This window comes from Eschrichtius robustus, chromosome 9 (assembly GCF_028021215.1).
Source record: "Eschrichtius robustus isolate mEscRob2 chromosome 9, mEscRob2.pri, whole genome shotgun sequence".
Taxonomy (NCBI): domain Eukaryota; kingdom Metazoa; phylum Chordata; class Mammalia; order Artiodactyla; family Eschrichtiidae; genus Eschrichtius; species Eschrichtius robustus.
Genome location: NC_090832.1, coordinates 70,030,372 through 70,052,112, shown reverse-complemented (window position 1 = coordinate 70,052,112; position 21,741 = coordinate 70,030,372). Strand labels below are relative to the sequence as shown.

Here is a 21,741-nt window from a genome sequence, read left to right as displayed (position 1 = left end):
ACCAGCACTGCCTTTTACTGTAAAAGAATAAGATGACTGTTTGTTAGCACACTAAAGTCTGTAGATACTTACTTACTAGAAGCAGTTTCAGGGCTCTTTGGGAACTCAGAGTGCGGCTGGTGATTTGCACTAATCACCACCTACTGGGTCCATCTAAATCTTGGATTAACTAAGTCCAAGAAGTTGCCCGCATTTTTTATTTTCTGAAATTACCTCACACACTACTTAAAATCAGTAGGGAGCCTATGAGCTAGGACATTTTGCTAAGGTGGACAGCAGAAACTTGGCTATGGAGGAAATTTTGTTCTTGATCAAAGCTGAATCTAGAATGAAAACATATTACTTGTGGCTCCATTCAGACTGCCAGCACTGATTGATTTCCTTTTAGCATATCTTGCCCTCTAAATATAAAAACCAGCTCTTTTATAAATTTAAATCTGCATAAAAATTCACACATGCTTATTATATAAAAGAATGTTCGTCATTTTGGGGTGAGAAGGGATAAAGCATGTTTACAGTTGCTCTGCCCCCCTCCTCCACGTCTTAACTTACTGCTTGCGTTCTGAAATGCTGTCCCACTATACCAGCGGTTCTCGGCTGGGGACTGTTTTCTTCCCCCACCCCGGACATCTGTCAGTATCTGGAGGCACATTTTTTTGGTTGTCACAACTGGGGGAGGGTGCTATTGGCATCTAGTGGTTGAGGCCAGAAATGCTGCTGAACCTCCTACACAACACACAAGATAAGTCTCCCCACAACAAAGAACCAATCTGGCCCAAATTGTCACCAATGCTGAGGTTGAGAATGAGTCCATTAAAACCAAGTAGAATTATCCACCCTACTTAAGGTCACCCTGCACTATACCAATGTTTCTCAGGCACTTAATGGGCATACGAATTACCTGGGGATCTTGTGAAAGCCCTATACCACTTTTTGGCCTTGTTTTAAAGAAAGAATTGGTGAAATATAATCACTAAAGTTAAAAAGGGGAAAAATTCTTTTTGTGTATTCCACTAATTAGGTCAATTATAAATATTTATGTCCCAGTATATTTATGACTTAATTAGTAGAAACATGTTAATAGAATTTAACAAAAGAATTCACTTAAGTATTTTTGCTCACTTCTTCATTATAGGAGAGCTGTGTTTGGAAAGCATGTATGGAAAGGGAATTAGATGTGCTGAATCATGCTTTTATATAATGTCCTTTAAAAAAGGTAAAAATTCTTGGGCTTCCCTGGTGGCGCAGTGGTTGAGAGTCTGCCTGCCAGTGCAGGGGACACGGGTTCGAGCCCCGGTCTGGGAAGATCCCACATGCCACGGAGCAACTAGGCCCGTGAGCCACAGCTGCTGAGCCTGCGCGTCTGGAGCTTGTGCTCCGCAACAAGACAGGCCGCGATAGTGAGAGGCCCGCGCATCGCGATGAAGAGTGGCCCCTGCTTGCCGCAACTAGAGAAAGCCCTCGCACAGAAACGAAGACCCAACACAGCCATAAATAAATTAAAAAGTAAATAAAAAGTAAAAATTCTACAGTTGTTAAAACTGACCTATTATTTAACCTATCATGCAGTCAGAAGAGAAACACTTTGGAGTCAGAACTCAGTTTGTGAAAATAGCACTCAAATCTTAGATTATTTGGTACGTGAAAAGACTGATTTTGAAATCTTATTAACTTCACTGATCCCTGGACAATGCTTACATTTAAAACACTGGCTTTATTCAAATACTACCCATCTGTACATTAAAAACAAGCAGATTAGAAGTAAATGTTTTATTCTTCCAACTAAATTCCAGTACTACAAGGGCAGTAAAACAATGATACACTGGGAAAAAAATGCAGCCATAAACATTTGTTAAAAAGACTGATAGAATAAATAAAAACTACCAAAAAAGGGTGGGGGGGGGGGAATCATATAAACCCATTCTGAAACCCCAAGAAGCCCTGGAGTACAGAAATGCCCTCCTCCTTCACTATTTCACAGGAAGCACTGAAGGCTATTTGCTTAATAATGTCCTGGGATTACACTCTACATTATTAATAACTGGTTACAGCTTGGTTGTAGTGCACAATTAAAATCACACTAACTTCATCTGAATTGTCATTCTACAGTTTTATTTACACAACCAGTGAAGGGCATGTTCTTAGAATACCAGCTTTAATCCTTTCCAAACATTAATATAAGAAGCCAAATTGTAATGATACAGCAAATGAGGCCACTGGCATTAATACAGGTAGCAAAGGTCCACATCCGGGTGGTACTGACATCAAGGAAATTTCCAAAACCGGTTGCTGCCTAGGAGTGGTTGCCACTGATGAAAGCTTGAAACAACCTGTATTCACAGGGGGTGTTGGCATTGCTGCATGTCATAACTGGGACCTCTTGCAACAACTCAACAAGGAACAAGGCAGCCCACAAATGCAGAAAACATGATTCATGAAACATCTAAAGGGAGAAAAAAGGAAAATTAGTGCTAAGTTCAGGTCAAAATTTAAACACATGCCAAATCTTCATCCCTAATATATTTGCCCCTAGGTATTTAAGTAACCAAAAGTAAGCCTTAGTAAAGTCTTGCTGCCTATTTCTCTCCAAACTTTTTCTCCATGATTTTCTGTTAAAGTCTCTTCTTGGGTATGAAGATAATTATAATAAACTATAATTATAACAAACGTCTTCTCCGTAAAAGACTGTCTTGTTTTTGGTTTAAAGATGAAATACTTACAACTAGCAGGCTGTTCTCCATATCGTCGCATTATTTGATCATGCGTGAACTTCACAAATGCATCATATTGTTCTATAAATAAAGATAAACATCAATTGCATGATTTGCAAAAAATGCCCTCTTCTCTAATATATTAGAGCTACACAAACTGAAAAGTCCAATATATATAGTGAGACAATTCTAAGCTGGCACTTAATCAGACACAAAACCTCAGTAATAATAGCTTATCAAATGGAAAGAGCATGGAGCTTAGTCAGGAAACCTACATTTGTTCAAATCACACAACCTCATGTATAGGCTGGGTGGGGCTTATTTCTTAACCTATTAAATTTAAAGGGCTTGAAATAAAAAGATACCTTTCTCCTCTGAAAGTTATTATAAGTGGTCTGTGAATGGCAACTTACTGCAATGAGGGGAAACAGGACAACAAAAGCGTAGCAAAATATATGATACATCCATACATCCAAAATATATGATACATCCACCTGTAACCTAATCAGGTGCCACAGAAAAAGATGTTACATAACTAAGCAAATTCTCTTACCTATATTAGCACCTTGACTGATTTAACTCCTTAATCAAGAAGTTTACAATATCAATATCCAGTAAAAATCTGTGGCTTAAAAATCCGGGGGGAAATTCTGATTAAGTTACCATACATAATATATTTACTACACTTAAATTACCAAATTTTATGGGGAAAAAATAGTTTTTGGGATAATTTAAAGAAGACCGCAGCAGCTTGATACTCTAAAATTAGGTACACAGTGCCAGTTAGATTACTTCAAGTGTCCAGAACTGATGGCAAAATTATCATGAAAGATACAAAGTCAAAAAACCCACAAACAAATTGAGCTAAGTAAACAGCCAAAGCACAGGGTATACCAAAAGAAAAATCTAGTTCCCTAATACTGCTGCTGATCTCCATGGCTAACATACTACTTCTTAAGGTCACTAAGGAGGACCGTGAGCTATAGGTAAGTTCATTTCCTTTCTTGAACTGAAATTCTCTGGTTCTTAGAAAATACCCTGTACCCGTGTATAGAAAGGGTAATTTAACTGATGTGAAGTGTATGTGGGAAAGAATGCATTTCTTAGGATGAGTTTCTGGGAGACTCTAAAACTCATCTCATACCTGCAAGTTTTGTGTTCAATATTTCTTCATACTCTTCTCGAACTTTCTCTTCACGCTCTTTCAATAAACGTTCACAGATCATCCCAACCTGCCGTAGAGTGAATAAGGGCTGTTCTTTTTTTAATGGTGAGGAGGTTGCTGATGGAGTCCCTATGTACAACATGAACAACAACAAAAACCGCACCAGATTTAGAGCCGTCACAGAAAGCATCATCTAACTGAGGAGGTTTCACTTGGATGTTTTCAATGCCCATATATCAATAAAAGCATTTTTCTATCAGTTTTTAGCACAGCATCTCCTTAGTCTTAAAACAGGTTTAATCCTATCAGCTTATGGCTTTGGAAGAACACAGCAAGATGTATGCCATCAAATATAAGGGGGAAAAAAGTGTGAAGATGAGTGGAGACAATGTGACAAGATACAAAACTTAATTTTTTGTTTTTAAATTAATGATATTAGCTAGAAGAGACTTTATAAAAAGAAATACTGAGAATATATCCCTAATATTCAACATTAAATTTCACGGTTCAGCATCCTTAAATATTATTAATGTAGCAGCCACTCAGATAGATTTCTTCAGAATGCATTCCTCTTAAAAGTATTACTTAAGGCACTTTGATTTTCCAAAAACATTCCTCTTTTCTTGAAAAGAACATCTGAAAATTATTAATCTTTGCGAACTCAGGATTATGATAGTCATCCACGGTAACACTGCTGCAAGTATTCTAGACACATACAAATACACACGTTTGCTATCAATTGTTTGTCCTGTTTATCTGCCCCAATTCCTCTTTTCACTTGCTCCTTATAACTTGCATGGCTGGGACCAGTATGTCCAAAAAAAAAAAAAAAAATGTTTTTTTGTGCTGTGTCTACCAACAAGATGTAACAGAATACCAGAATCCTTGTATTCTGGTATATAAGAATAAACTATACCAGCTTCAGTCCACAGCTACTAAAAAGTAAGGCTCTATCTACTTTCAAATTCGCAGCTTTGTTAGTTGAGACTGCCAGTTCACTGATCTTGTAAGAAGTAAAGTGATGAATTATGATGGGCTTGGTTCCCGCCGAGGGTAGAGTCTTGTCTTACCGTCACCTCCCCTTACCAAGTTTCACCCACTTATACCTGACCCACCAAACTGGCAGGAATACTGCAGAATTTAGTTCTGAACAATTTCATGTTTCCTTATCTAATTTTATTTGACTGTTTTATAGCCTGTGAATGTTTGTTTTCTTATTCTGCCTGGTTTTCCTATCCCTGCTGGGAGGGAAGGGAAGGCAAGGCAAGCAGGCAACTACTGTCACACAAAAAACTATTTTTGCTGAGAACTTTACTAAAGTAAGAACCATTTTTGATGGCTCTTCTTTAGTAAGAAGTTTTACTTTCCCTTCACTTCAAACAGCCCTGAGTTTTACATCTTAAATTTTAAAAAGTGTATTTGCAAACTATTCTCTCCAACAAGAGGCAGGGAAAAAACTGATACAGGATCAAAATTATCAACCTTTAGGGACTATCCTAAAACAAAAGTATGTGAGGGTATATGTTCAGGGACATTTTTGTAAATACTGTAATAGCAGAAATTCTGAGTCTATCTATCATTATTAAATAATTATGGGAAATCCATAAAATGGCATCGTATTCAGCCATGGCAAGGTACATCTATACCTAATAGAGAAACATGTGGCTATATCTTTTTTTTTTTTTTTTTAAATGGAGGCTACAAATCATAGCATTTATGGGGAAGTCCACTTAGGAGATACTATATACAGGTGGTTGCCTTTGAGTCATGAGAATCCAGGTGGCTATTACTTACTTTTGTACCATATTTTTAAGAGATCATGAATAATTTGTATAAATGTTTTTTTTTTTAATCAAGGGGAGAAATAGGAGCTTGATGACCGAAGGCAACTTGTATTACTTTTTCCCATAATAAGTGAAAGGAAATGTTACTTAGTAAGTCTGTTATTACCTGGTGAAGCTGGTCCGCTGAGGAGAAATGCCTGTGGCTGTGCATCAGATGTACAACATGGATCTGTCTGTTGGAAACTAGTTTCTAAATGTCTTCTCTTCTGCATGCGCTTATACTCTTGTTTTATGTTGTACAGAATTTGTTCTAAAAGAAAAAAGTCAAAATTTGGCAAGATATAAACTTTCAAGTTAAAAAAAAATAGGTTGGGTTCTACCAAAAATATTCTCTTCAAATAATATCTAGAAAACTTATGTTCTGGGAGGAATTAGTTTCAGCATAATGGGGACACTCATTCAGAAATAGCACATACACACCACCTGGAATCCAGCTATTCTACAGTACCATTCTTTCTCAGCACTGACTAGTAAAAAATAAGGTTTTCATTCAACGTAAAGATAAGGGAGTCTGTGAACTGAAACACATATTTAACTCAGATTCTGAAGAGTACCAAACTCAAAGGTCATTTATTCACCACACACATAACTATTAAACTAACAGGTTTTTCTAAGACCATAAATAATTAGAAGCAGGAAGGACTATGTAAATACAGTCACACACCAGTGAGAAGTGACAGTAGCAGGTCAGCAAAATGACAGAGTAGATGTGAACTAAAAAATCATCATACATTAAATGGCCATAGCCATTAATATTAAGCTCAACAGAATTGATGAATATTACAGCATTAGCAGCAAAGTACTGTTCTGAATCTTTGGGGTAAAAACCCATGTAAAGTGATTGGTACGTAACAGATACTCAATTAAGAACCACTACACCACAGGTGCCATTATCTTCAACCAAACCAGGAATAAAAAAGTATAAGGAACATATCTCCTTAGGGCCAGTATGATACATTTTAGAAGATTTCTAATTCAAAATAGTTATCATTTAGCCTCTCCAGAAAATCCCTCCCTGAGGTTTCCACTCCCCTCCAAACACTTTCTCACCACCACCATAGTTCCTAAATTAATAGGTTATCCACATGAAAACTACATCCCAAGAAGTTTATTAATCCCAATCCAAAACAGAAATAACAGGCAATAAAATGTTTCATAAATATAATGGAGTATAATTTTAACAATTCAATGATGCAATTTCAAAATGAACTGAAACTCAATTGAAGGCTAAAAATGTATGTAAGATGAAAACAATCCTTTTTAAAAAATTTAATACTAGAGGTTTTTTTGTTTTTTGCTTTTTTTTTTAGGTATATACTTCTCATCTCTCTTTTCACTTTATTTCCCAGTAAGGACTTTTAGGGCTTTTGAGAGATAAGACTGAGGGGACATCAATCAGTCCCGTAAGAATTTAGATTCTGCCAGTTTCATTATTGTATTGATAATTAGAAATCAATTAAAAAATAAAAACAAGCTGCAAAAGATATATCCAGTGAAGATTCCATTTATGTAAATGTTGTGTGTAAACAAATCTGTTTACATACACATGAATGCGAACTCACACACTGGAATAACTAACCTCAGGATGGTTGTGTGAATGTATTTAATATTTTTCAGAATGTTAACATTTGTTTATATTAAACATGGTCATGTTCACTCCTTTTCCATTTATGTGAAATTGTTTATAATTTAAAAACAAAGTTACCAGTGTGAAATAAAATGGCTGTCTATTGAACAGTTAAGCACCTTGATAGACACAGGCTTCCTAAGATTCACAGGTGACCAATAAAACTAGTGCAACATTCTATACCAACCAGGTCAGGCACACATATCCTCATTTTTCTTAAATAACAACTCTTTCAGTAGCGATATTCTAAAAGGTTTCTAAAATAATGATGTTTCGATCTCATAGCAAGCTTCACTCATTTATCATTTTATGTTCAAAGCTACCATCATCCTCATCAAAAGTGTCATTCAAAGCATCCTAAAGTTTATTCACAACGAAAGAGTTCAAATATATTAGCACAAAGTAACTTAATCTTAACCTCTTTTGTGTGACTTATTCTTTGATCACCACACAGATTATTCTTCCTTTTGCTTCACAAAATCAAAGTACAACTAAGATGTACCAAAAGAATAGTTGTAACAGACTCAATTTGTTCATCTGAAAGTCTCAAACAAGATCTAGCCTAGGATTAACATAACGTAGCTTTATAAAATCGCCATACCATCTAATACTTAATAAGAGACATCATTACAAGCACAGGAACTGTAAGGCATAACTTACAAATGAATTCACCAATTTAAATGTAGTTTGATGAGTTCTGACAAGTGCATACATAGTCCTGGAACCACCACAACCACAATAATGAACTTTATCACCCCCCAAAAGTTCTCTCATATTCCTATTCACCACCTTTACCAACACCACTGCTACTTATCCACTGTCATTATAGTTTTGTCTTTTCTAAAAGAGTGTAGATTTTTGCCTTCTTTCACTTAGCAAAATGCTTTTGAGATTCATACATGATGTTGCATCAAACCGTAATTCCTTTTTATTAATTAGTATTCCATTGTGTATACATCACAACTTAACTGTTCTCCTTTTAGTGGACATTTGGATTGTTTCCAATTGGGGGCTATTATGAATATTCAAGTACAAGTCTATAGGTGGACAAATTTTCATTTCTCTTGAGTAAATACCTAAGAGTGGAACTGGATGGCCTGATTATATGGTAAGTGCATAGCTCTACTTTGTAAGAAACTGCCAAACCATTTTCCAGAGTAACTGTACATTTTGCATTCCCACCAGCAATGTATGAGTTCCAGCTTCTCCACATCTTTGCCAACACTTGATTACTGTCAGTTAGAGCTGAAGAATTTCGAATGCTACTGCACTGCTTTTTATATCTATTATGATACAACTATGTCATCTAAGCCTCACTGTGCCCTCAGATGCCCTAATACTGGTAACATGTGATCAACAACGTTATGAAGCGAATGGTCCAATTTAACCTGACCAAAACCCTCAATGTTCAAAGTAGCAAAAAGCTAACTACAAGCTTCAAGTTCACGTTATCTTGGTTCAGAGGTATATGCAGTTTTGAAGCTAATAACCAAGAAATCTCCCCAAATTCAATATTCCACAATTCACATTTTAAGCTCAACCTACATATTTGGCCAACTTTAGTTGCTTCCATGCCAGGTGGATAAAGGCCTTCCAGACATCAATAAAGTACCTATGTCTACTTAGTCTTAAACTACTTAAATCTAGCCATCTCTTATCAAACTAGAATGTGACATTTTATTCCAAGTACACGTAACTTCTGACATGGTGTTGCCAAAAAAATTTACCAGTCCATTAAAGAAAGTCAAATAAAGCTTCACTAACATTATCAGTTTTAATCATGCAGACTTCATATTTGGCTTATGAAGCAAAGATTAAATTTGCAGCAAATCACTTGGAGCAAAATATGGAGTTATTTTCACGACAATCTACACTACAAATGGTTGTGGTATATCCCTTTTCAAAATCCTTAAAACTACATCACCCTTGTACTATACGGTCAATCCCTGAACAACATGGGGATTTGGGGTGCAGACTCTTCCGCAGTTGAAAATCCACATTAACTTGTAGTTGGCCCCTGTATCCAAGAGTACGGTTCCTCCACGTCGGCGGGGTTCCACATCCTTGGATTTAACCACCTTTGGATGGTGAAGTACTATAGTATTTACTATTGACCTGTCAGTTCAAGGCCACACTGTTCAAAGGTTAACTGTAAAATACTTGTAAGAGTTTCTTGCACTGTACTAGGTTAAGTGCAGGTCAGAATTAGCAAATTTATGACTAATGACATTTGCATTCTCAAATCAGTAAATACCATTGAGAATGCTAATAAAATTCTCCTCCGTAATAGGCAGACTGTCAGTGAGCCAGCACTTATTCCTTTGGAATATTAAAAAATACATATAAACAAAAAAACCTAGGTAAATGTGAAAAGAAAAGAAAGGCCTGGCCTGAGGCAATAAAGCCTGTTTACTCATCTTTGTTGCCAATGATTACTTGAAAAACCCTGGTCACAAAGAACAAGGTCAACAATATAAGCAGGAGAAAGTTGACGGGATAAAAAAAATAACTGAGTTGATAATGGTAAGAGAAACAGCATCAAGATGGGACTGAGAGCAAAGGGAAAATGGAATTAAAAGCAACCAGAAATGTGTTTAAAGGAGAACCACAAAATGGGGGGTGGGGGTGAGGGTTTGTCAAGTATCTCTCTAGAGTCCATAACCATAAGATGTCTAAAACTTGGTGATATGTGAAACTAAACTTTTTGCTCCAGACTTGTATGGATGGACTTCCTGTTTTCCTACTGACATAATTACTAGATCAAACAGTAAGGCTTCGTTAACAGTTTTAAGTTCAGTTGTGTAAAACCCCTTTATTATCACCAATATGCTAATTTCTCTATGGAGTACCTTTGAAAACAAACAAGGTAAAAGCCTGCTAATGCAGGGGACACGGGTTCAAGCCCTGGTCTGGGAAGATCCCACGTGCCGCGGAGCAACTGGGCCCGTGAGCCACAACTACTGAGCCTGCGCGTCTGGAGCCGGTGCCCCGCAGCAGGAGGGGCCGCGATAGTGGGAGGCCCGCGCACAGCGATGAAGAGTTGGCCCCCACTTGCCGCAACTAGAGAAAGCCCTCGCGCGAAACGAAGACCCAACACAGCCAGAAATAAAAAATAAATATAAAAAAATAAATGATCGCTTCTGTGAAAGTTGCTTCGTATTTAAAAAAAAAAAAAACAAGGTAAAAGTTCATCCAGATTTAACTCAAACAATGGGATTAAAAATGAAATATATCTTGAAAGCCTGTCAGTGCTAGGGAGGAACACAAATAAAATGAAAAATCTGTACACAATTAAGTACAGAAAACCTGCAGTAGCCATTAAGACCTAAAACGGAAACTGTTCCAAATAAAATAACAGACCAAATCTAGAGCTCAGAACTACACAGACATTGCCATGTCTACTTTATAATTTAAAACACACAGAATTCAGAGTTGCTATGGAGACCCACCTTTGTAATTCAGCTATTCTCCCAGATTATCTGATCAGAAACTAACACAGTTCTTATGGACTCCTTGAGGGAAACTTAAGGACAATGTTCTTATCCAGCCAAGAGCTATCTAACTAAAAAGAATGAGCTGATGCCATTTTAAATTTACTTCAAAATTATTGCTATGTCAAAGGAACCTGGAACCAAATTTTTAACACAAGATTGTTAAGTTGTATCTACAGTTTTAACTTCTATTTGGATTACCATGAATCCTAGTAAGCATAATATAGCTACACACAATTATATAAACACTAGGATATTGGCTACAGTACTTTAAAAGCAACTGGCTGAGATTCTAAATTTACATTACATAATATTTTACTGTATAAGAGGCATTCATTTATCTCCTACAAGAGGAGAAATAACTATAATTACTACAGGTCAAATTCTATTATTTCACTGGAACTACAGTAGCCAATGATTACTTACTTGAAATAAATGGCTCAATTTATTAAAATCCTTCAGGTTGAAGTATAAATTACAAAATAACTGCGCAGTGGGAGTCACTAATGCAAGGAGACCAACAACGCTCAATCAGCAGGTAGCTCCTCCCTGATATCCAAGAAGTTTCATACCTCTATTTTATATTACACTAGATTCTAAAGGGATATATGTTAACCATGCTGCTTTTGTTGTTTACTTCTTTACTATCTGCAAATGTCTTCTCAAATAGCTTACAAGCTAGGAAAACACCAAGTAATAAGAACAAAAAAAAAAGAAGTAAATGGTGAAGAGAAGGGGGAAACTGAACCATCCAAAATCCAAAACCCAAATATGCAAGCTACAGAAAACATTCAGTGCCAAGGCAAGTTTCAGCTTCTATTCCAATTAACCATGGGCCATCAAAACAAGGTAAGGTTTGGAAGGACAGAGAGCAGACTCCTTGAGGAGGACTGTAGGGCAGCACAATCAAGCTAAAGAACAAACCCTAACACACATTAGGACACCCAAAAACACACATATGCACATAAATATCGAGATACAGCACACCTGGAAACCAGTGGCTGCAAACTGATGATTTAGGAGCTAAATGGAACCCAAAGACATGTCTGGCCTGAATACTTTCTTTTTAAAACAATGTGGCCAACATTTAAAAGTTGGGTGATTTTACATTAAAAGTCAGATTTTTGGCTACTGCTGTTGCGGGGGAGTGGTGAGGAGGTATTGGACTATGTGGCAAAATTCAGCTGAAGAGCGGCTGCTACCTTTTGGGCTTAAGTTCTCAAGTGCTTCTAAAGCTTTGCACACGCAAACCACCTGGGGATTTTGTTAAAATGAAGAATATGAGGGACGGAGACTGAGTTAGGCATTTCTATTGAGTTTCCAGGTGATACTGCAGGCCAGGAGCAAGATTGGAATTCACAAGTCCTCACCTCATTCACTCATTTTTATTACTTGCCTGAACTATGGGCATTTAAATTTCTATCCCCTGCTTAAAATAGTAACTCCTCTACTGTGGCAATTAAAAAAAAAAGTGCTTGGTTTATGTATTATTGGACATGCCACGAAATGGAGGGGAAGAGAAGGAAAGCAGTAACAGCAGAGATTATTACAAGTATCAAAATATTAAGGATGATCTAATTCATTTTGCCACTCTCACCTGGATGGCTTTTGTCGTTTGGAGACAGACATACCACCCCCCCAAGCAGGAAAATATTCTGTAAATCAATTTAAACTTGGACCTACTTAAAGAGATTCATTACATGACAGTAACATACATATATTGATTCATTTATATGAATTTTATATTCATTATGTGATTGAAAGTAGACAAATGCATTTGCTTTTCCATTCTGTCTGCTTTAAAAAGAGCAAGTAAGACTGTCTCTCACGCCAGAAGACACTGATTGGAAACCTACAGACATCTTTTGTTTATCCCATGTATTTTGTAACTTAGTTGTGAATACTTAAAAGTCAACAGATTTCGAGAAAATTCTGACTTCTGGGCAAAGAAAGCCTTCTGGGAAGGTATGACAATAAAAAGTCTAAACTTCCCATGGCTGGACCTGAGAGGAACAGCCTGAACTAAAGATATAAATTAGAAAGTCACCTGTAGGAAGTCAGGAGCATGCATGTGATCACTCAGGGAGCTATTAAGCTAGACAGGAATGGAGCTGAACCTAGAACTAAAGAACTCCTAAGTTTATGGCCAGATGAAGACAAAAAGCAGCTTGAGAAGCAGCTGGAGAAGTGGAAGAAAACAGTGCTATCGCAGAAGGTTAAAATACAAAAGGTATTTCAAAAAGAAGGGAGTGTCAGCAGTGCGAATGCTGTAATAAGAAAGGTCAAACAAGATGAGGATTGATTGTGTGCCATGCAAGTCATCAGTGGCTTGACAAGAGCTGTCTGAGATACAAATATACTAGGAGTAAGTTGAGAGCCAAAGAAATGGAAGCAAGTAGACTACCTGAAAGCTCTTTGAATTTGGTTTTGAAGTGGAGAAATCTGGATGACTGCTGGAGGAAAATGAGGATGCTTCATTTACTTTATAATGAGAAGCCTGACCATATTTAAAGCCAAAAGCAAAGATCTGGTTGAGAGATAAAAATCAGAGGATAAGGTTCCTTTGGAGAGAAGTGGGATCCTTCCCTCACTATCTCATTTAATCTTCCTCAATGATACAAAAAAAACATAGGCACAAACATTGGTAGTGTTGGTACTGGGAAAAATGAAGAAGCTACCATTTGATGGCCTCTATTTTTTCTGTGAAGTAAAAGGCATGGTTATTCACTGAAAAATGGCAGGACTGATGGACAATGTAAAAAGTCCTGTTTGAAGTTGCCCTACTGTAACTATCGCCAGCACTCAGGGACAAGAAATGCTCTTAATTCTCACAACATCCCTAGGAGGCAGATACTACTATAATCATGTGCGTAATTTTACAGATGAGGAAAATGAGGCTTTGCTTCAATGTCTTCTGAAAGGTCATACAGCTGAAAGAAGGTAAACCCAAGCCTGATCTCAGGACCTAACCTCTTAACATCTACTACCCTCTCCAGTATTAGTACACCTAGCCAATATTCCGCTAAGTACCTGAAATTAAAATGTATCACAATGAGGAGAGCGAATTCTTAAAAAGCAGGACGTCACTTAGAATAGAGGGATCCACTGCCATTATTATTAATACTTCATACACTGAAACGTCAAACTCTATGACTGTTAAGAAGGTAGTGACCAAAATGGAGCATAATTCTCATTTACCTAGAGCCCTGCAATTGCAATCACTGGCTGTAACAAAAATAAGAAATTTTCATGTTATATCCGGGTACTTATAAAAAGGATGCTTCAAGTGTCTCTAAACAGCCCCTGCTGAGGACAGGCATCTATAACTGACCAGAATGTTTTATCGGTGTTTCCAAAGTTAGGAATTACTCTAAATTGGTAGGTCGGCATTACCACACATACAGGACTGATTACAAGACCAGCTTCTGATAATGTACTATTTCACCTTGGGCCATGGATCAGGTTCCCCTGTTCTGTCACAACCACCTAAAACCTCCTACACTTTTAACCAATTATACTGCTTAGACAAGTTTTTCTTCCAGAGAATTATGTATCAGCACTAGGAACAAGGCAATCTTCTGTAACAAAAGGCAAAGTTCAAGGAAAGTAATGTTTGAAAAGTTGGCTTTCTGCAATCTTTCAAATTCTACTCCACATTCTATTCTTCAATTGCTACATCAGTTCAATGATACTATTTTTTTTTTTTTAAAGAAACAAAAGAAAGAAAATCAACTCTTCCAGGTCCCTCCCTCCAAACTTCCTCCCTTTAGTTTGATCTTTAGACGGAGTTTTCTAAGAATTAACATTAATGGAAATGAAGATAAATGCTAATAAACCAAAGTCAGAATGCACACCACAGACTAGAACACTTTCAGAAACAGCCAATACATAAACTTCAATAGTAAAAGTGTGACTTAATTAAGTAAACCAATTTCAATGCTTAGGCTGCCAAAGGTGAAAATAATGCTAATGTGGACAACTGTCCACAAAGAATTAAAATAGGTATTTTGATAAAGCATAAAGTTTATGGTATTTTTATTCAAGTTTAGCTGGCTTTAAAAAGTTATCAGCAGTGGCAGCTCTGTCAGTCCCTGGACAGACTTTGTCTTTTCTTTGCCTAACCAGCATAGAATCTGGAACTCAAACTTATGAGGTTCATAAAAGCTTGAACAAGTGACTTCTAGAGGAAGTATTTAGATTTTTTAATAATCCTGAGAAAATCCAGATACATGAATAGATATAGAAATTAAAAACTAAGTCAAACTCAAAGGTTGTATTACTGAAAAAAATCACAGTAATAAAAGGTCACATTTTAATAAAATCAGAATGTTGCAAAGCATTTATACTTCAGGATGATCTGCCTATGACATTTGTGACAGATAAAAATTAATGACTTACGATTTGTAAAGGGAGGAAGAAAGTTATACTCCAAGACAAACTACAAGCATATTCTGAGCTGTTTTTCTAGCGTTGGAAAGATAAAAACCACTACCACTACCCCAAAAAACCTATCATCACAAGAAAGATTACACAATCTGGCATAATGCAAAATTTTGATCAAAAGGCTGAAAATAAATATCAAAGCTGACAACTTGACATACAGTAGATTTTTAATTTACCTGCAAGCATTCTCTCCCTGCTCAATTATAACTGCAGTATCTTCTCATCATGCAAAAAAAAATTGTTTTAACTTAAATCATTCAATCCCTTTAGAAATGAAAGCTCAGAACTTCATATTACAAAATATTTTCTCCTAAAAATCACATAAAATCTTTAAAAATGTAATTCTTCAAACCAGCAAATCTCTGAAAATGGTAAAATCCTTGTAAATGGGTTATTTCAAATACTGAAACGCACATAACCATGTTTATCACTGTCCAGAAAGATGAGGGAATACTGAGAAGTAGACTTCAAGCACCTCAAAAAAGTATTGTTCAAAGTCTTAAACTAAATAAATGCTGTATTTCTTGTTACTACTCATTTGTTTGAGTCACAATTAAAAAAATATACATGTTGTCACATATTGTGGCTTTATTGTCACAAAACAATCTAAAAAGAAAAAGTGGTACAGAAGGAGGAGTAGAAATGAAATTGTATTTTTTTCCTTAAACTTCCGAGTCTCTAAGAACCTTGGGAGATGCCAAGGCTTGATTAATTCAACAAATACATTCAATTAATATTTTAAAACTTTATTTGTGGTAAGACATTAACTAAGAGGGAAAGGATGGCAGATAAGAATACCTCTGGGGTTATTTTCAAACTCTACAAGTCCCATCTATCCCCTCAAAATCCAGGGGACGTTCCTTTTAACTAATGGTCTTTGCTACAAGACTGCCACTGATGCATCACATTTCTCAGGTGTTTAGAAAGTTGTAAAACATTGGTAAGCTGAGTTCTAGAATCCTTATGCTCAGCAGTAAAATTGAAGACGAATCTCTTAAACTAGATTCATTTGTGAAAACCTCTTTACCATCTGCAGATGGTTCATATAGGCTTGAACAAGTATTCCACCCTTGTAGGTAGTCTTCTCAAAGGCAAGAAATTCACTGTGGTTTCACATATGCATAGAGAACATTCTGTGAGTCAACAGTACTAGCACAGTGTTAATGCAAAGACTGCAAGGACCATTAAGTTGCTGGTTAATTCACTTATGAGTACTTGAAAAGACCCAACCCCAGTACCATTCATTATCTTGTTTCATGAACCAACTATCCAAGAGGTCCAAACTTAACCTATGCTATCATTACTGCATTCTTCTTTAAATGGAAGATGAATCAAAGGTTTCTTTTCAAAGAGGAAAAATAACACAAAACTGGGCAATTCCAATGAATCTCTTATTCTCAACCTTTCAAAACAAAAGCATTTCTATCACTGTCTTCCTGGGTCTATCTAAACACATAGGAAAGACCTATCTGAATAATACCCAATATATTCTCTTTCCTATAAAGCCCTTCAAGAAAACTGAAGAAATTTATTATTCTCCTTTACATCTTAGTGTACGTCTCTGTGGCAACCATGGTGGCTAGGAGCATTTTCACCTAAAGAGAGCTAACAACCCTGTCCTCTGATCTAGCCATGTTTACCCAATGTGTTTCTGTGCTCAAGATAGGCTTTCATTTTCCTACTTTCAAAACAAAATAGCTCAATAATGAATACAACTGCATGCTGCTTTTAATGGCTATAAATGTACATGATTATTAAATGCATAATTCATACAACTATTAAATAAATACAGCTACATACGCAGTCCTAAATAAAATATCAGGTTTAAAGTACAAAGACCATTAAAAACAGTTTATTTGCCAAATCCACTGAGAAACTAGAAGCAACTTAACAGCTGTCTAAATAACCACAAAATATTAAAACCACTTCTGGCTCAATATAAATGACATCTGAAATGAAATGTTGCCTCCTCCAACAGACATCTCATTTGTTTGTGTAGAACCATTTATACTTCATTTAAGCCAGCTGGTGTCTCCATTTGCAGGCATGTATCAATGTCCACAAAACAATCTAAGTTCCTGTAAACCCTTCCCCATTCACAAGCTGCAATTTCCATTCTTGATGGCAAGTTTCCAGCAAATACAATGAGTTTTTACAAAGGAATTTAACTCTTCATCCAACTCAATTCCTAAGGCAGACTAGAGCAATGGTAACAAGGCAAACAATGTATATAAAGGTGCCTAGCAAACTCACAAATAGGTTGAGTCCATAGAGGGATCACTTCACTCAACCACTCATTCATTCACTACACAATTATGAATAACAATGTCTTGGATTTGACTGACAAGTATAATATTTTGGTTTTATTAAAATAGTTTTGTTCTTGGGAATGTCACGATAATCTTTTGGCTAAATGATAATATTCTGAGATGTTTCAAAAACCAATCGACAAGGATAGAACACTCTGAATCTGTTTTCAACTAACTTGCCAGGATGAGTACTAATGAAGCTAGGAGAGGCATTCATTTTCCCAACCACAGCCAATGGTTCCCCTCCCACACACCTTCAGTTATCATTCACTTTTCCTTTTCCACATTCAGGGGTTATTACAGACCTCACTGCTGACACCCTCAACCAGGGTTGGGCAAACTTTTTCTGAAAAGGACCAGACAGTAAATATCTGAGCTTTGGGAAAATACAGTCTCTGTCACAATTACTCGACCCCACTATTGTAGCCTGCAAGGGACATGGACAATACTTTAAAAAAAAAAAAAAAAGAATGAGCATGGCTGTGTTCCAATAAAATTTATTTGCCAGCTCTTTCATTTTTCCTGGTATTAAGTTGCACTAGTTTGAAAAATATTGATTTAAATAACAGTCATCAAGTCAAACTTTGGAATAACCTTCCTGGGATGACTAAAACAAAAACAAAAACAAAAAACAAAGCTAGGGTTTAAAACAGATGTCCTAGTTCCTGAAACTACTAGTAAAGCCTCAACATGACTTCAACTACATATCACAAAACACTATATACATATCCAGAGAACAATGATAAAATCATGATAAATTGTGCACATGCTCTGAAAAATAATTCACTTCAGTAGTCTAGTTGTATATTATTTAAATTATATTTGAACTCACTATAAGTGAAAACAAAGAGCTTCCATAGAGCCCCAGTCAATCTCAATTTGGTAAGTTGCTTTCCGTTCCCAATCCCAGCTACTTATTTCTGCTAAGGACACATGGGTATTCACTCTTGTAAAGTTTAGGAATCACCACTTTTAAAATAGGAATCTAAAAATTAGGTATTTGGGGAAATTATTTCCAAGTTAGATGACATGAAAACTGGGAAGCTCTTTGATACCTGCACGACACTGCAGCTCCCATTATGACACCATGATTACAAGAACCATTAAAGGAGCATGCCCAAAACTGGCCATGTAAACACAAGGCTAAATTAAATTACATGTAAAGTGTCATTCAAAATCATAGTTAAAAAGGTAAATTCTAGTAATTCAAAAGTTATGCAATTTTAACTGCTTTTCTCTAGCTGAAATAGCTAAAAAAAACTTTTCACAGACTCAATAAATATCAGGGTGTGGTTTTAGAGTTAGGATATGATCAAACTTCAAGTAGATGTCAAAAACACCTTGAAAAACAAAACAGCAATATTTTGGAAAATGTGAATTTGAATCAGCAGGCTTAAACGATTCCAATAATTCCAGTCATTTTACTATTACAGTCCACTTAACTGAAATGTAAGATAATGTGCAGCCAACTGCATTAGCCAATACTTCAAATACATCAATGAAATGACAAATTTGCAAAGGATCACAATTCTTTCTGAATTAATTCCCTTTAAAGTGAGAACAAATATAGCCCCTAGCTGGCCTACCTTATATGCTCAAGACTATTTTAGCATTTAGATATACTTTAACTCCCAAACCTAACAATGTATTAATTCACACCCCCCCCCATGAAATTTACTGCTGGTTAGCTAGAGCTATTTTTAAGTGGCCTTATGAAGTACAGACTCCACAGTATCATTTCAACTTTCAATGACAGCATTTCACTAAAAAGACAAACTCTAAAAATAATGTTAACCACCAGGAGCTCATTCTTGACACTGTTTCAATAGCAAAAAATGGTAGCCTAAGCATTTGAGGTTCTCCCCATATATTTGGGGAAGGATATTTTAAAAATCTGACCTGAAAAAAAACCAAAACTAAGTCAATTCCAGATGGAAGTTACCAAATGCAGGTAAATACTGCCCACAGATTTTTTTTTTAAGCTAACGATAAAGAAACATGTAAATCAAATTATGAAAAGGCTTTGTCTACAGATCACGTTATTACCAAAGGCTCACACACACGAAACCTTTGCTGGCTACACACACAAAGGAAACATTTACACTACCAGTCCACAAAAACCTATCTTAAGACTGTGCCAGGAGCACACAAGGACTTTCAAAGTACAGAAAAAAAATGGACACACACATGCAGTACAAAGCAGCCAAAAGGTAGTTCCCCACAGTCACTTTCAGGAAATGTCTCAAGATGAAAAGCAAAAATAGTCTAAAGTCCCTTGGAATCTTGGGTTGATTTATTATTCCCAAGGCCTGGGCTTTTTCGCCCAACAGACTTTGTCGGGCAGAAATAAAGCACTTCCAACTAAAAGCAACTACTCAGCCCCGATTTTCAATACAATTTGCTTTTCATTAAAAGTTCGAGTTTCTCAAGGTCTAGACGTATAGTGCGATCAGATTACGGCACTCGGGAAGAGCAGTTTCTTTGTTGTTGACCCTGCTAGGGAAACAGGTCTTGACTCAGCCCAAGTGGCGTTCTTGTGGGTGATTAATGACAGGCCTAGATCTCGCCCCAGTGACATCCCTCCCCACCCCCTCCGTACTAAAATCAGCCATGTCTGAAAGGGAGGAGGGGCTGCCGCCTCGCCTCCAACCACCCAGTCCCAGACTTGATAGGTGCAACCAATCGATGCCGGGGAGACAGCCACGGAGAGTCGGGTGAACGCGTGACCCTTCGCTTGCCTAGATTTCCGTGTAGCACCCTCTCTGATCATTTCCGCTTGGGCTCTCCAGACTACGGAAACGCTCAATTCTGGTCCCTCTGCGCAAAGAAAAGGACCTTCCTCTTCCCCACAATACCCGGCGAGGCACGGCCCCTACCCCCCCGCTCCCGACTCCCCCCCCCCAAGCCGTTCCCATTGTGTCTCCGAGGCTGGAGGAGCTCGTGAATAGGACTGTGGTCGTGGTCGCCCGAGGGCTCCGCTAAGCCCGGGGGCCGGTCCGGCAGTCCAGTCCCTCGGAGCGGCCCGGGCCCCCCCCCGTCCTCTCGCCCCCTCCCCCCACGGCGGCCGCGGGGCCGAGTCCCACCTGTGGTGAGGCGGGAGGAGACGTCGCCGAAGGGAGATGGCTCCATTCGGAGATACTTCTGCGGCGAGGCGGCGGCGGCCGAGAAGGAGGCGGCGGTGGCCGCGGCGGCCGACAACGGGGAGGCGGCGGCCGAGGTGGGCGCCGACAATGGCGCACATCGCCTCCGCTTCGGGGACGCCGGGCTCAGCAGCGGGTCGAAATCCAGAGTCCGTTTCAGAGTGGCTCCGCACGCCATGGCCGGGGCGCCGGGCTCGTGTTGGGTCGGGGAGGGGAGGACGAGGGAAGGGGGGCAGAGCGGGGCCCCGAAAAGAGCCTAACCGACCGGCTCAAGAGCGGAAAGGCGGGTGGCGAAGCGCCGGCAAGGGGAGCAGAGCCGCCGCCGCCGCTGCTGCCTCCGCGGCAGGGGCAGTGGCCCGGGCCGGCCGGGGCGAGGGCGGGAGGGGCGGTGGCGGCGGCTCACGCCAGCCGCGTCGGGGGTGGGGGGGGCTCTTCCGCCTCCTCAGGCGCGGTTCCCCCGGGAGAGGCTCCGGCCGCCCCCGCCGTCCGTTCGGGCTTTGCGCCGCGCCTGAGGCGCTCCTGCGCGGAGACCGGCTCCCTCAGAAGTCGAAACCAGCCCCGTGAGGTGTGAGGCTGCAACGCGGCTCCTAAGACGCCCGAGCAGCGTCAGAAGCTAGAGAGCGTCGGTCGATGCGGCGGGATTGAGAGGTGGCGGTGGCGGCGGCGGCGGCGGCGGCGGCAGGAGCGCCACCGAACACGTCCAGCCGCTTCCCCCTCCACTGTACGACTCTTCCACCCGCCGCCGGCCCCAATATGGCGTCAATAACAACGCCGCCGATTCAAATCCTGCGGCCTCAGGGCGCGTGCGTCTGGGCGGCTGGCCACCCTCGTGGTGCATTCTTGGGAGTTGTAGTTTTTCACTGTCGGGAGGAATCGGCGTGAAAAGCGGTTAGGGAGGAGTCACGGAAACTACGACTCCCGTCATTCAAGGCGCGCGATTCCGAGTTCCGGATTGGAATTTAAATCCCCCTACACAGCTTGTGTAAAAGGAAGAGAGCGAAAGAGAAAAAA

At 38.7% G+C, this 21,741-nt stretch overlaps 1 protein-coding gene across 1 annotated transcript; it reads right to left on the bottom strand.

Moving 5' to 3' along the window:
• Nucleotides 1-2,095: 2,095 nt before the first annotated feature.
• On the bottom strand, nucleotides 2,096-21,492 carry AKIRIN2 (akirin 2). Its single transcript, XM_068551482.1, has 5 exons — nucleotides 20,674-21,492; nucleotides 5,827-5,970; nucleotides 3,856-4,005; nucleotides 2,721-2,792; nucleotides 2,096-2,443 (listed from the first exon to the last, which is right to left on the bottom strand). The coding sequence occupies exons 1-5, from the start codon at nucleotides 20,906-20,908 to the stop codon at nucleotides 2,433-2,435; spliced, it is 612 nt and encodes a 203-aa protein (XP_068407583.1). The 5' UTR covers nucleotides 20,909-21,492; the 3' UTR covers nucleotides 2,096-2,432.
• Between the last annotated feature and the right edge of the window lie 249 nt (nucleotides 21,493-21,741).

What these genes read in the sequence shown, in the direction of transcription:
- AKIRIN2 (XM_068551482.1), bottom strand. Translation starts at nt 20,908, where the DNA reads ATGGCGTGCGGAGCCACTCTGAAACGGACTCTGGATTTCGACCCGCTG. An exon ending in CTCCTCCCGCCTCACCACAG is followed by an intron (nt 5,971 to 20,673) that starts GTGGGACTCGGC and finishes TTTTTCTTTTAG; the next exon opens with AACAAATTCTGTACAACATA. An exon ending in CAGCGGACCAGCTTCACCAG is followed by an intron (nt 4,006 to 5,826) that starts GTAATAACAGAC and finishes TGTTGTACATAG; the next exon opens with GGACTCCATCAGCAACCTCC.